We start from the raw sequence: 15,706 nt of genomic DNA, 5'->3' as shown, positions 1-15,706 counted from the left end.
TTTTTTTGTGTTTGGAAAAAATTAGCTGTGCTAGCAGGCAACCCAGCCACAAAGCCCGAGGCCTAGTTTATTTTGGAATGCATGAATTTCGTAGTGAGTTCATGAAGCCAACAAACCTCCACACCTGTGGAAGGAGGTGAGGTTTTTGAGCTGCACATAATATACTGAATGAACGAATGAACGCATGAATGAAAACATTCCCTGTTGAATCTGATGAAGAGATTGCGAATGTGGTGATTAATGCCATGCAGCAGTCCTAAGGTCCATATGTTAAACTCAACAGAGCAGTAGTCCATTGGACCACTGGAGACACACTTATAAACACTAGACACTTTCATCACAATACACATGAAGCTAACTGACAGAACAGTTTATATACGGAAGCACAGAGTCATTTGCCCGTAATTCCATTTGTGAATGAAACAGGAAAGTAAGTGACTATAAGTGTTACAAGATATCCTCCACTATGTGATGTATGGGGACTAGTGTAGCAGGGGATACAACCCGTCGGCTTTGGACAATGACGTCACAAGTCGCCAATCGAGAAGCGATTCTTCTTAGTGTTGTAGCTCCCTTCAGTGGCTGATAAGTGTTTTTTGGCTTTTAAAAAAAAATCTCACGAGATAGAATAAACAGATCCACTTTATTAAGCAATCAGTAAAAAAACGAAACTGAAACATAACAGCAAAAGCGAAAATGGTAAACTGCTCTCTGGCGACTTGTGACGTCATTGTCCAAAGCCGACGGGTTGTATCCCCTGCTACACTAGACCCGATGTATGATAGCTTGTAGAGTATGTATGTAGATGATATTCTGCAACAGAAACCTACAGTGAAACTGAGCCAAGCACAGCTAAGACCACACAGTTTGTAGTACTTCAGGACAACTAAGTCGGTCATCAAAATATCGCAGACATAATAGAATCATTTGAGCAAAAATCTGAAGTATATGATCGGTCAACCTGCCAGAATCCCAAGTAATCACCTTTAGCAGCATGGGCTGCTGTAAAACATGCACTAAAACAGTCAGTAAGGTTCTGGAAGGTACAGACAGTGATTTGGAGCAATGCAAACTCCAACGTTGTGTCCAGCTGCACTAGGTAGGTTTTAAATCCAGAGAGTTTGGTGGCCAGTACAGTAAACTCATCCCAGTGTTCTTCGAACCATGTAAACAAACTGCAAGCTGCATGACACATTGCACTGCCCTGCTGATAGTTGGTACCAGCTGAGCAAAACGATCTGCATGTAAGGGTGGACATGGACCCCATGGATAGATACACACTCAATTGTTGATCGATTGGCTTTCCAGAATGAGATCACCAACAGAATGCCACAAAAGCATTCCCCAGACCAATGATTCCTCCTCTGGCCTGAACCCTTCCAATGATTGTCACAGGGTGTTACGGATGTTTCATCTTTACAGGCCAATGGCCATCTGTCTGATGGAATATATAACATGACTAATCTGGAAAGACCACTGCCATCACTCAGTTGACATCCAGTTGCAGGACTGGCGAGCAAATTAAACCAACAGCAGTCTGCATGGATGCATGAACCAGGTGTCTGATGCAGAGGCCCTTAAGCAACATACACTGGATGGTGGTTGAGGAGACATCACTGGTGGCCCCAATTCACCCATATACATCTCCACAGGCGTTGTTCACCTCTGTCATGTATGGCGTGTGGCGCACCACAGCTGCCTCTGAGCCAGTTTTGGGTAGCATCACTGTCATAAATGGTGCGCTTTAGCCATGAGGGTAGACAAACAGTTTACAAACTTAGCTGTTTTGGAAATGCCCTCATCCTTGGGCCAAAAAGCCAACAATCACGGCCTTTTTGAAATCAGATAAACTACTCCGTTTCTGCATTACAACAACGATTGCACTGTTGTCCGCATCCAAAGACATGCTTTATATATACCCTCTACTGCAGTGCTGCCATCTGTGAACGGTTATTATACACTGATGTCAAAGATAGGCAGTGGTCACAATTTGACTGGCACTGTGTATCTTGTAGGTGGTGGCTTTGATCACATTGTTTACCAGACCAACAAAGTATTGTAGATAGTGAACACACAGTGCGTCCGACAGTTACATTTACACCCATGATTGCAATCCCTACGTGCCCATTGTGATCATGTACTTTCAAGCTTTTAAAAGGTTTGAAGGCATTACTAACAAGTACACTCCTGTGTCAAAAACCTCTTATTCTGGAAGAGGCCATTTAATTTGTCACATTTTATTTTGCTAATGTTGTGTTGTTATTGGTGTCAATTATTGGTTGTTTCAGAAGACAGGTATATCTGCCTTGTTAATAACTCCATAGATCTACCCACCCTCAACCATCAACACCCCCCCCCCCCCCAAAAAAGGGTGAATGGAAGCGTCCGATCCCACCCGTCTGCTTTGACCCGTGACGTAAGGCTGTTGTGGTGTTTGACGTCACGATGGCGCGGAATTTAGTTTGTGACAGTGGCGTGTTTGTAGGTGTCGTTTTCATGCGATCGGTGGTGCTCTCTGGTGGTGTGTTAGATGATGTTTTTGGTTTAGTTTGCGAGTGTGGCGTCATATGTGAATTTTGGTAAATTGCTTTTTTTGTGTCTTTGCTAGGTATGGATATAACTGACAGGGTCAACAGTTTTAGGTTGACGGCTATGATGGGGGGCAGTGCGTTGTCTCTAATGAAATTTCTTCAAGTATTCGGATTGTTGGATGAAGTCGTGAAGTGTTCAGTATGCTGTGAAGAAAAGAGGCTTACTTAAAGCTCCGGCGTCTCGGACCAGGGACGGCTGTATGTGGAGATGATGTGTGGCTGTAAATGTTGGTTTTGGTATCGGGAGATGTTTTAGAGCTGTATAGGTCAAGGGAAGTGTTAGGTCCTAATTTATGGGATCGGGAGCTGCTGTTGAGCTATATAGGTCAAGGGAAGTGTCCGATTCCAGATGATATTGTGTTTAGTGGTATTTGGGGAGTTTTGTGATGTCTGTTTTTATTCGTCGTTTTGCGTGGTTTTGTATCGGGGTGGGTGTCTAAATTTGTTTATATTTAGTTTGTCCCCACCCAAATAACCCCCTATTTCCCGCACTTGTCCCCTAGTGTCATTAGGCTTTTTGTGGAATGTGTATATATTTGTTTTTCGATGTATTTTCGTCCTCATAATGTGTACGTAACAACTTTATATGCGCCATATTGGAATCGTGGTTTATGGTCGTTTCCGCCACATTTGTGACGTCATGGGTCAAAGCAGACGGGCGGGCTCGGACACTTCCGTATTTCCCAAAAAAAATATAATAAAAATAATAACAACAACAACATACTATTATTCATGGTTCTCACCGAACACTCAGAAGCAAGCTCCAGGCGACTAAATGAAACTGACAGGTTGCCAACCTACAGCTGGAGCTGAATAACAAACTGACTGACTGTTAGTCATTTATAAGGGCGGGTAGCAGGTCAACAACCAAAGAATGAGCACTGTCATACCTTCTGCTCTTGTGAGTGTCACTTCAGGTGCCAGTTTGCGAAGTCATTCAGAGATGACACTTATGGTTGTTGCAACTTGTTTCTGTTGTGCACCACATTTAATTTACATAAAAGAGTATCTGATAATAGCAGTGATTGGACAAAAGAATGGTTATTATGTTCGTACAAGCGAAACACAACTGCCCATGTAACGGGGAAACATTTTGATGTAATCAACGCAGAACAAATTGCTGCAATGTGTGCGTACACTGTTGCACTAACTACACTCTAATTACCAGATCCAAACCTCATCATACGCTGCCAAATATTTGTATTGTGTGAACAATTAACTCACAGCTTCCACTAAATAACTTACACCTAATAGTACTGCTGCTATATCTAATTTAATGGCAACAAAAATCTATCATTGCTACAAACTTTCAATGTGTTATTATGGATCAGGTTAAACAACATCGCATAGGTTCATATTTTACTCTTTCTTGTTATTACTAGTAAATGTCTGTAATTGCAAGTAAACTCATTATTAAATAGAGTTGTGGCTACACACTAATGTTTTATCTGTTCCTTCAATGGCTACCCTCTGAACTTGACAATGCCTGAAATGATTTAATACTTCCTCCTATGGGAACCAAGAACACTATAAAAGTATTGGGATCCTCACTATTACTACTACTACACTTTACTGCAGACCACATATCATCACATTTCCATTTAACTATGGCATATACTACAATTGACACAGCAATGCGGCAAAATTGTCTGATAATTATAAAACTATATGGCACAAAGAAGTGTATCCCTTGCCATACACATTATAATCACTCAAATTTCGACAACTGTAATAATTTCTGCAATTTAAGAATGACTAATGCAACTTTCTAACAATACTTTGATACAAGTAAGTAAATTTACGCTGGAAATCTTATTCCATACAAGCAACAATTCGTTAATTGAAAAAACCTTAATGGAAGAAAATGACGCAAACTCAAGTAAACCAACAGACAAGAAAACTTTATCAATGGAAACAACCCTGGTGCAGTTTCCAAAGTGCATTGGAGTTTTCAATACACAGCTTTGAAATACCAACCACACATCACAGAAGAGTACAAAAAACGGAGAAGTCAAATGTTTGCACTTCAGACACCAACGTAAAGCTCACCGTCACCTGCTATATGAGCGCTTCTCGAAAACAAATTACTTGACCGTGTTTAATAACGAAATTTACCTGACTGAACAACAGAACTTTCGAAGAATTTTGTGCCACTATAAATTACACAGAGAAATAATATAACAATACCTAATTGTCATTATGTACTCAAGTTATTTTTGGTATGAGTTATAGCCACGGTGTTGACATTTACCTTTGACTTCAGGGAATCTTTGTACTCTTGAACCTGAAACAATAAAAACACACAATTACATTTCCACAAATGTTTTTTTTTCTCAAAGGACGTCGTTCCGTATCCTTAACTCATTCCCCGACGATGAGTAGGAACGTGACAAAAATTTGTTGTGTAAATCATACCCGGACTTGATTTCAAGCTTTTAAAGTAAACTCAATATTACTGTGTTGAACAGAACAACAGCAGGTAAAACGCGACAAATATAAACAGCAAAATTAATACATTACAACGATTATTAATTATTTAAGGTAGATCATTCATCCAACTAATCGTATTTAGTCCTCACCTTCTTGGTTGCAACATCTGCCATTGTATGGTTTTGTGTTTACGCACCACACGCAGCACTACACAAAGCAAACTTGAGACGTGAAATTACACTCGCGGTCGTTTTCCTTGGAAACGTGCGTGTTCTAACAGGAAGTTAAGTTCGCAGTCTGCACATGTGCAAAAACCGAATTATTTGAAACGTGTTTCAGTACGTACAAGTAATCTCCATCCCGTCGGTATGAAAACAAGCGAAAAGTTTTGCGGACGGTATTATACACTGACAATTTTGACAAGTCACACTATTACAAAAAATGACAAGAATAACAATATCCCAGATTCTTTAGTATATTGGCAACGTTAAGTCAACTTTTTACGAGCGGTTAGAAAGGAACCGACCAATGACTATACGGAACACAGCACTGCCAAAGATGTTTATACAACAACACAAAGCGTGGCGGAGCATATAAAATTCTAGGGACAAGAGAAAAAGATCCAGCATTAAGTAATATGAAAATTTGTTTTATCGTGGTAGTAGAAGACAAACTGTTTTGATCCCTCAATCTGAGGAATTTTATGCTGCGCTCTACCAAATATGTACTGGTCTCGTACTATTCCAGTAACTCTACTAGTTTTGTCTTGGTGAAAGTCGAATACCGGCACTAGTTTGCATCCTCCGTCCTGGTAACAGAGAGATGACATAGAACCGTTATTATTAACGGAAAGAGCCTCAGTTGAATAATGCATTAATAATTAAATACTAATAAAAAATCTATTCAACCTTTAACTTCGCCAAAGCCCCAAGTCCACATGTTAACCTCCTTATTTACATTTCGTGCCAAAAGAAAAATTAAGAAATAGGGCTAAATCCACTGTTTGATTATTATAAAAGTGTGAAGGGCAACAGTAAGAACATTAGTTATCGATGGAGGGAAGCAGTTATATCCTACAAGCATACCCAGTTGTTGCCTAGACAGTGACAGAACCCAATAACTACAAACTAAATTATTCTAATTATTTTTATTATAGAGTACGAACTATAAGTCCGTTAAAACTGTCTCGTTAATTCATTTTGATGAATATAAAGTGGAAAATCACAAAAAAGACACATTTGGTACAGTGTATGAGTCAGGGAACACCATTAACAGAATATTTAAATACACTAAAGAAAATGTTTCTGTAAACATGGCAACATCATCGAATCTTTAGTTCCTTTCTATACAGACTCGACATTATCGAGTATCAATTGCGTGAAAAAAATGCTAGTTAAGAGGTCAGGTCAAGAAGATCACGATGTGCTGAATTGTCGCCATATTGTCCTTTGCCAATTTGCGTAATTTGGATGCAGTATGGAGGAGAATAGGATCAACACACCTCTCTCCCAGTCGTTCTCAGTGTTCCAGATATTGAAGCAACTAATTTTTATTCAAGCAGAACCTCAGCTGGCCTCGCGAGTCTGTGTGTACCCGACTCCAGTCCTCCCACCAACGAAATACCCCAGACTGTAACAGAAACTGAACCTGCATCCTCCATGTGGCAGCTTGAGGTGCTGGCACATCAGCTATGCTGATGGATAATGAACTCAGTAAGGAGTCTTACTTCAAATAGAAACAACTGCTGATGTTGTATGAGAGATGACACATTTATGTGACTCCTGATGATTTTAACAATAAAAAGGATTATAGTAGGCACAACCTTCTCTACCAAAGGAGAGAGAGGGGAAAACTATCGGAGATCATTGTCAACAATTAAAGAGCGGGGGAGGAGGGAGTTTGGGACTCTCATTAGAGTAATATAGAAGGGGTTACATCTGTCACAGTATCATTTTTAGAAGCTAGAAAGGGCACAAGGAAAACAGGTTTTTGGCGGGGTTGGACTCAAAAGAAACAATGCGTTTGAGAAACAACTGAAGAACAGGAAAGCTTTAGCATATGAGGAGGTCGCAATTTTTGGAAGGGTTGTTACCATTGTATGTCACCATCTGATAGACAAAGCCAAAAGAACAGCCATTTTCGATACTTGTACTATATAATTTCCACTAATCAAAGTGCAGTATCTTTCAGTGAATCGTTTTTTTTCCTTTTGATAGGAAAACAAGTGAAGTGGCGAACATGAAAATTGGGTGTTTTTAATGATGATTTGTGGTAAGAGTTACCTGTTGGTTCAACGAATTTAAATGTGGCCAAACACACGTTTTTCACGAGGATCACCGAGAACGCTCCATCAGTGTGAGACATTGCCATACTCTCTGCATTCACTCAAGTTGATACCTTCTTGAACCTAGAAGTGAATAAATTGTTTACAGGTTAAAATTCTGCTCAAATGAAAAAGTCATCATTGGGACATACACATATTTTAAAGAGATTATAGATTTCTATTTTTTCTATTTTTTGGAGGGATTAACAATGTCTGGCACATTGTGAAAAATGTGTATCCCTGAAAAGGACTATGCTAAAGAGAAACAAATCCTTTAAACTCATCTCATTTGCACAACAAATACTTACTGAATAGACCTTGCACAGCTTTGTAACCTGGAATAATTCAGCAATAGCAAGATTTTTTCCAAGTGAGTAGAACGAGAAAGGTCATAGGTTTCCAAGACTGGCCTCTACTGGTTACTAAAGGATTATGTATGTGACATTCACTATATCAAAAGAAGTAATCTCCATCACATAGTTCTTATACTTAAAAAAACTAGTGATTATAAACAAAACTAAACAAAGTTAATGAAAGAGAAACTTATGAATTTAGTTGTTTTTATATTGCAAATTTTCAAAACTGTTTGTATTTATTGAAGCTATGTCTCTCTTCATAAAAGGAGGTGAAAATACTTTTGTTGAATTTCATATTTGCTAGTAATTTTTTTTATTTTTTATTTTTTTAGAAAAGCTTACTTTTCAGCCAAGTGAGATGGTGAGATGGTGCTGTAGATAGGTTCAAATCCCCGTCCAGCAAGCCATGTTCAGGTTTTCCTGTGGATTCTGAACTATGTCACCAGTACTTAACATACAGCTTGAATTTGTGAGGATTTCTTGCACTAATGATGATATTAAGAGATACTGAGTGAATGTATTTTATCCATTAGTATACATTTTCTAGGCTAATGATATTTTGTAACTTGGACAATGTGTTTGATTCTCTGAATCGAAAGAAAAATATTTTAAGTAGATCACAATACTATATGCCACAGAAAATGCTGTAGAAAGGGAAACGATGTATATCAATAGCAAGGACTTAAAAATTAGGTTGTTAGTAACACTTGAATAAGTGATTTATTGTCAGTTCATTGATACAAAATATGAAGTGCATAATCCAAAAGAGGCTTCCAGCTACCACTGGAAAAGACATTAAAAATATGCAAATAGAAGACTCAAGGATGCTGTAAATTAGAATTACAATTCATAACAAACCCTGTTCAGAGGATCGCAGAACATAACTTATAGAATGTTATAATAAAACTACGCTAATGCAGTTTTTCAGTTTAGAGACTATAAAAAAGTTAACACATTTTCACAATTTTCACACCATAATGTCATGTAGTCCGTAGTTTTACTAAACAGAAAGATATGCTGCAGAATCCTGTTCAAAGTACTGATCTTAACTAACTACTAACCCACAGTTTCAATAAAATTTGTTATAAACTAAATATATCTTTATGAAACTGACAGCTCTGTTTACAAGACCAATATTAGAAATATGAATTATCTACAAAAATATTTAAAAGCGGCCATTTTTGTTCATTTCTGAGCAGCATATATAAAAAGTTATGTCACTAAGTGGCCAAACTTAAAAATAATCTCTAACATTTACTGATCTTTTTTTTCTTTTTCAGTTTTCTCTACTGCATTAACAAATTTCTTAAGAGAATTGATTGAAATATATATTGTTATTACAAGTTCTCGAAAAGGAGCATGTTGTTTATAAGAATAAGAAAACATGTAAGCTTACAGTAAACATGATACTGGATGGGAAGCAGCTGAAAAGAGAGGGAAGTTTCAAGTACTCATGGAGTATAGAGTAGAAAAATGGAAAGAATGACAGAGATAAGTGAACATGCTAGTCAAGCTGTTAGTTTTATGAGATGTGTGAGAGGAATTATATGAACCAAAAGGACCCTGAGAAAAATAATGTGAAATAACAAATACTTTATACATTCTAAGCCAAAAAAGTAACACGCTATGCAGGAGTTATCCAGTTGAGATGGAAATCGATAGATGTGATGTACATGTACACCTAAACAAATGATTAAAATTTCAGAACAATTGAATGAGTTATCCAACAGAAAGAGCTTAGCAAATTAAGGAAGTCAATAGTGTGGTACACATGTGCAGTTATTCAGCTTGGCACTGATTGATAAAGTTGTTCGATGCTTTCTGGAGGGACTATAATGTCAAATTCTGTCCAAGTGGTGGGTTAGATTGTGAAACCCACAAGCTGATTGGAAGGCTCTGCCCATAAAGCTTCAGATGTTCCTCAACTGGGAAGAGATGTGGTGATCTCGCTGGCCAAGGTAGGGTTGGCTAGTATGAAGACAAGCAGTAGAAATTCTCACTGTGTGCAAGCGGGTCTATCTTGTGAAATATAAGCCCAGGCTGGCTTGGTGTGAAGGGCAACAAAACAGGATGTAGAATATTGTCAACATACTGCTGTGCTGTAAGGGTGCTGCTTATGACAAACAAGGGGGTCCTGCTATGAAATGGAATGGCACCCCAGGCCATCAGTCCTGGCTGTCAGGCCATATGTTGGCTAACAGACCTGTAGAGTGTGTCTCAAGACACGTCTTTGCTGGTCATCAAGGCTCAGTTCAAGGCGTGGCTCATCACTGAAAACACTTCTACCCCAGTCAATGAAATTCCAGGCTAAAGACGTGCATGGAGACGCCCTGGACAGCAGTGGGATACCAGCCCGACTGTTGCCTGTTACAAGGCACAACAACCAGGAGTGATAGGTCTGGCATGCCATTTCTTTCCATAGCAGGATGCCTTTGTTAGTCATCCGCGACTCTCTTTCAGCATAGCAATGTGTCGACGACATTCCATCTCCTGTTTAGTTGGCCTATATTAGAAGCCATCCTGGGCTTACATTTCATTAAGAGAAGACCTGCCAACACACGGTGAGAGTTTTTACTGCTGGTCTTCCTGCTTGACAAACTCCATCTTGGTCAGTAAGGTCAGGGACACTGATGTGTGTTCTGCTCGGTGGCTATATGTTTTCACTTCGGCCACCTCGTTTAGACGTTGCTGCAATATAGCAAGATACCTTCACTCTGGGACTTTGAAAATTAAATCCGTTTCACTGTCATATACAAGGTTGGTACACAACAATATCTAAGCTGTTTCCGCCAACAATTATCGAAAGAGATCTCTCCTTAACTGAGAATGTTTGGAGCATTATGGGCAGGACCATCCAACCAGCTAATGCACCAACTGGAGGACATCCAACAACTCCATCAATCAGTGCCAAGTCCAGTAACTGCTTGCGTAAGGGTCAGAGATGGACCAATGGATTACTGACTTTCTTAGTTTTTGAAGCTCATTCTACTGACTAAATAAACAATTTTTTCTGAAATTTTAATCAGTTGTTTTTGCATGCAGGTAACATCAAATTTACCTATTTCCGTCCCATTCAGGTAAGAAGTTCGTGGTGCATCTTGTTTTTGTTTAGACTGGATACTAGTTATGTCACATGTAGTGTTATCTGTATTTTGCAGTCATACAAATACTCATACTTCTTGTAAGTTCTGTTACACATTGCAGGATGCAGATTTATGAAGGGAAGAGAAAACGTATAGTGCAAGCAAGTGAAATGAAGTTTTTTGCAGGAAAGTAACTCTTCATGAAAGGTATGGTCACATGAAGAGAATCGACGAGACAATGATGCTTAGGAAGATGCATTAGATGGGAGATGGAGATAAGGGGAAGTTCAAGGGACAAGTAGCTAAAAGGAGTGGAAGAAAGCATTCAGATGAGAAAACTGGGTAAATTGGAGACGATAGAGAGGCATGTGTTCCAAGCAGACCCTGCCAGTACTGGAAAACTGTACAAGATAGTGGTGGTGGTGATGACAATGATGTGATGACGATGTATTATTATTAATATCATAAAATGTATGCTCTATGTAACATTAAGCGACCAGTATTATTAGAAACTCTCTTCTTTCGATAATTGTTGGCAGAAACAGCTTAGATATTGTTGTGTACCAACCTTGTATATGGCAGTGAAACGGATATAATTTTCAAAGTCCAAGAGTGAAGGTATCTTGCTATATTGCAGCAATGTCTAAACGAGGTGGCCGAAGTGAAAACATATAGCCACCAAGCAGAACACACATCAGTGTCCCTGGCGAGACAGGAAACAGACTTTAGCAGGATATAGTGGGTAAAAACAGCCCAACAGGGTCGCGTCACCTTCGTTATAGGATGAAAGAAAGGCTAAGGCGAATGCAAGAAACTGAACCAAGAGTCCTTACGAATCAGTTCTAAGCTGTAACAAACTCGTTAAGCAAGCACAGCATAATGGAAAACGCTGATACCGTCGCAATATCAAGCCCTATGCAGCCATAATGGATAACATCAGGTAAACATAAGCCACTACTTCAATCCATAAATACCCCAGCAGTTTAGCTCATTAAGTCAATTGGTCTGACAGATCGATGGTGTACATGACATTCACGCTTGATTCCCTGACTGCAGCGAAGTGACGACTGGCACAAGTCTGTTATAGATTTCCTGCATGGTATGGACAAAAGCAGCCCTCCTCACCATAATCACCAGTCACAGAGTTCAACTGCATAGTCTGCCTCTGTCGCAGATGGGAGGTCCTGGAGGTCCTTCTGTCATGCCAGGATGAGGACACCAGGGTTCCTGACATTCTGGAGGACTGAATAGGGCCTACTAGATGATGGGTCAATATTGTCAAACTTCGTGACTACACAGCAACCATCATCGCGGTACAGTGGATGACAAAAAAGGTAGTGAGCTGGAGGGGATAGAGCACCTCCCAAGTCGGTGTGTGGAAGTTCAACACATGCGCCGCCGTCACTCTGCCGTGGCATTGCAGTACAGCCAGAGCCAGGGCCAACGCAAGTGGCAAACCACCAGTGCAGTAGCCGGCTGGAACGAAGTTGTGGTTCACCTGCTGTTAGCGAGTTGAAGGCCACTTACGGCGCAAATCCTCAGTGGACATTGACAAACGATGCCAATCATGAGTCAAGACGCTTCCTCTATTTTAATGGAAATAAATAACAAATTCTGCATCTTCTTTCACTGCACCTTCTGGCGACCACAGGTCATCACCGCGCCTCCGAGGAAAAAACTGGAAAGGAGTGAACTGGGAATGTGCCTCCTGACACTGAACCAGCTCTACTCACATCCTCATAATAGCTGTCTCTTGCAGTGTTATTATTTTATGAACTTAATCATACGTCCATTTACAGACTTATGGAAGTTACTGTACTAATTTACACCAGATAGCTACCAATTGTTTTATTTGTTTCTCAATCATGAGACTCTGCTCATGTTTTGAATAGGACATCCTATTTAATCCTCTTAATTGTATTTGTTCCAGTTGAATGAGTAATCTAAGTATTTTGTTGGAGTGATTTAGCAAAGGCTTTGAAAACATAATCGAATTAATAGGAAAGAAGGTTTACATTTGACTTGCCCTAAATGCTAGTCAAGTGTTTTGTTTGTAGGTCATATTTTTCTATTTAATACAGATAAATTCGCCACAATAATTTACTAGGTTTTGTGATGGGTACAATGCAAACACTTGTGTCTGTTTGTACCTCCCAGAAGGAACAGTCTGAATAAATCAAGATTCAGGGAATTTGTAGAAGGCTGTATTAGCTATAAATAACTACAAATGCACATAGCTGGCGTTCACTTAAGCCTAGAAGGAGCCTCTGGTGTGAAACTGGAAAGGGTAAATCTATGACACTCTCATTCAATGAAGAAAAAAATGGAAAATTTCGAAGTCAGTGGCAGTGTCACTTGCCCACAACAAAGGATGCAATACCACCATGTGAGTGATATTGGAATCATTATACATTGGGAAATGGGCTTACAGTCGGTGACAGATATCTGATGTCATGGGCAGAACTGGCGCAGAGCTCAGCATGAACGTATCTGTACTGAACAGTAAACACTGACTGCAAGAACTCGCCCTCAATCACTATCAAGCAGCACAATTACTCCTTCCAGTTCTCTTGCAGGTCACCATAATCACTTTCGCTATTACTACCTGAGCCACCTAATGGTATTATTATTTTATTAATTTCATTGTTGAAGGAGATTTCTTGCTGCATATATTCTCGCTCAATTTTTTAATGTGTTCACATGACGGAGTTCAATCTTCTTGACTCACTGAGTTAAATTTCACCTCACAAAAATCTTCCACAGATGGTGCATTACAAAGATGTTCCTAGAAACTACCCAACCTTTCGCAATAGACCAAATATTCTCACTTGGATTTAGCTCTGGGTGTTAATAAGCAGGAAGGCACAAGGTAACATGGCCAGCAGTTTGTAGAATATTATCGATGGAACACTTGATGATCCTCAGCTTCGTTCTTTGAATAAGCTCATCCAGAATAGGTTTCAGCATGTCATCCAAGAATGGGATATGTTCCTTTGTTATCCACTTTCTAATATCGTCTTTAGTAGAATCAGGCATTGGAGATTTGTTTATTGTAACATTGTGACAGGGATCATTGTCACTAATTAGTGCAGAGTTAGGTTTTAAATTGGGAAATACCATTCCTATCAAACCATTTTTCTTAAATTTGTTGGTGCATGCAGTTGTCGTAATGTTGTGTTGGTTGATTTGATTCCACATGATTAGCGCATTAGAAATAAAGCCATTTTCACCATGTACACGAGTTATTATTTTGCTTTGTCCCTTTGATATTGGTTTGAGGAAACTATGAGCTATACTGTCATTCCAAAATTTTTCCACTTACTTGTAACGATGAGTTTCATCAATGCAAACAATGTCTCTGTTTTCCTCCCTAAACTTTTTCATTGATCCAAATCGCTATTATTTTTTCTCGCTTTAGCTTCTCTCCAACAATTTCTTTTGGTTCCTATAATTCGTTTTTGATTTGGACTCTATGTTTATTTGATCTCAATTATTTCTTATATTAACTTCGACTCTTATATTTTTCTATGTTAATGAATTCAATGTTTTCATATCTCATTTTGCTTAAGTTTACTGCCCAATCACTTCTTTTGTTTAAACTTCATCTCCGCTATTTTGTGGGAAGTCAAAGAAAATTTATATTTTAAATGATTGTATCACCAGTACCATCCAAAAAATTATGTCCTGTGATGAAAACCAATTTAGAAACTTTTAAGCAGTCAGTATAAATATATTCTTTTATTTTTTTTGTTTTTAAACAAGAAATTTGCATTTTAAAACCTTTAAATATTATGACAGATAAATAAAAGTAATTAAAACAACACACACAAATGTTCCAAACGAAAATAGAATAACAGGAAGCAAAAATTATATCAGACATAACAGTTAATATGAGATGGAAATAACACAGTACAGCATTAAAAATTAAAAAAAAATTACACTTAAAATAATTAAATGAACGAAAATAATTATCAAAGTCATTCCAATAAAGATTTAGAAATAAAAAATTTGGAAGCATCAGAAAGAATTTAAACACAAAACCTTCTACACATCAAGAACATATCCTAACTACTACACTACACTGTCACTCTCTATAACAAATCTGTTTGTAAGGCTATAGAGATTGATGTGAAATTGTTTTTTGTTGGTTATTTGTAAATGAGGGCCCACTTTGTTGAATGGCTGCTTAGTGTGATACCTGGAACCCTACTCTGCACCACCGTATACAAGGTTTCAAAAGGTCAATACCACTGCTAGGAAGCTCATCTTGTCAGCCAAATTAGAAAGACCAAGCGAGTTGGTGCAGTGATAGCACACTGAACTCGCATTTGCGAAGCTGATGGTCCAAACCCACATCTGGCCATCCAGATATAGGTTCCCTTCATTCAGGTTCCCCCTAAATGGCTCTAGGGAAATGCTGGAATGGTTCCTTTGAAGGGGCACAGCCAGATTCCCGCCCCCCCTTCATCCTTGACACAATAAAAGCTTATGCTCTGTCTCTAATGACCTTAATGTCAACAGAATGTTAAAACCAATCTTCCTTCCTTCTTCCTTCAAATCAGAAAGATCGTACCTTGCTTCAATACATTTTTATATCTCCCTTATTCAACTGCCTTCTGCAATCTTATCATTTAGCTTGTGTAATTCATCCACTTATCATACAATGTCTTACTTATGTTTCTTATACACTACCATTAAATTTCTTTGCAGTACTGTTCATCACTGACCTTCCAATGACTTCCTAGTTTCCATATTTTCCAATGATATACAACTATTTCAAAGATTTATTGTTAACTGTTATTGCTTTATGCTGCTTTAACTCATGCAACCAAAGAGCTACTGCAACTAGTGGAATACTGCAATAGCGCCACAGCTGCAAGCATCAACATCCAGTTTTTGGTGGTATCATTCAAGTGACGCCAC

The 15,706-nt window shown here is 38.7% G+C and overlaps 1 protein-coding gene across 1 annotated transcript in view; it reads right to left on the bottom strand.

Moving 5' to 3' along the window:
- LOC124787896 (proteasome activator complex subunit 3) overlaps positions 1-5,543 on the bottom strand; it is a 39,563-nt gene extending 34,020 nt beyond the window's left edge. The window contains exons 1-2 of the mRNA XM_047254873.1: positions 5,171-5,543; positions 4,843-4,875 (exon numbers count right to left, since the gene is read on the bottom strand). Of these exons, the coding sequence (XP_047110829.1) occupies positions 4,843-4,875; positions 5,171-5,194 (57 nt within the window). The 5' untranslated portion in view covers positions 5,195-5,543. The remainder of the gene's footprint in view (positions 1-4,842; positions 4,876-5,170) is intronic.
- Between the last annotated feature and the right edge of the window lie 10,163 nt (positions 5,544-15,706).

The sequence above is a fragment of the Schistocerca piceifrons genome, chromosome 3 (assembly GCF_021461385.2).
Source record: "Schistocerca piceifrons isolate TAMUIC-IGC-003096 chromosome 3, iqSchPice1.1, whole genome shotgun sequence".
Lineage (NCBI taxonomy): Eukaryota > Metazoa > Arthropoda > Insecta > Orthoptera > Acrididae > Schistocerca > Schistocerca piceifrons.
The sequence above is the reverse complement of the archived record's forward strand: the minus strand, read 5'-3'. Positions and strand labels throughout refer to the sequence as shown.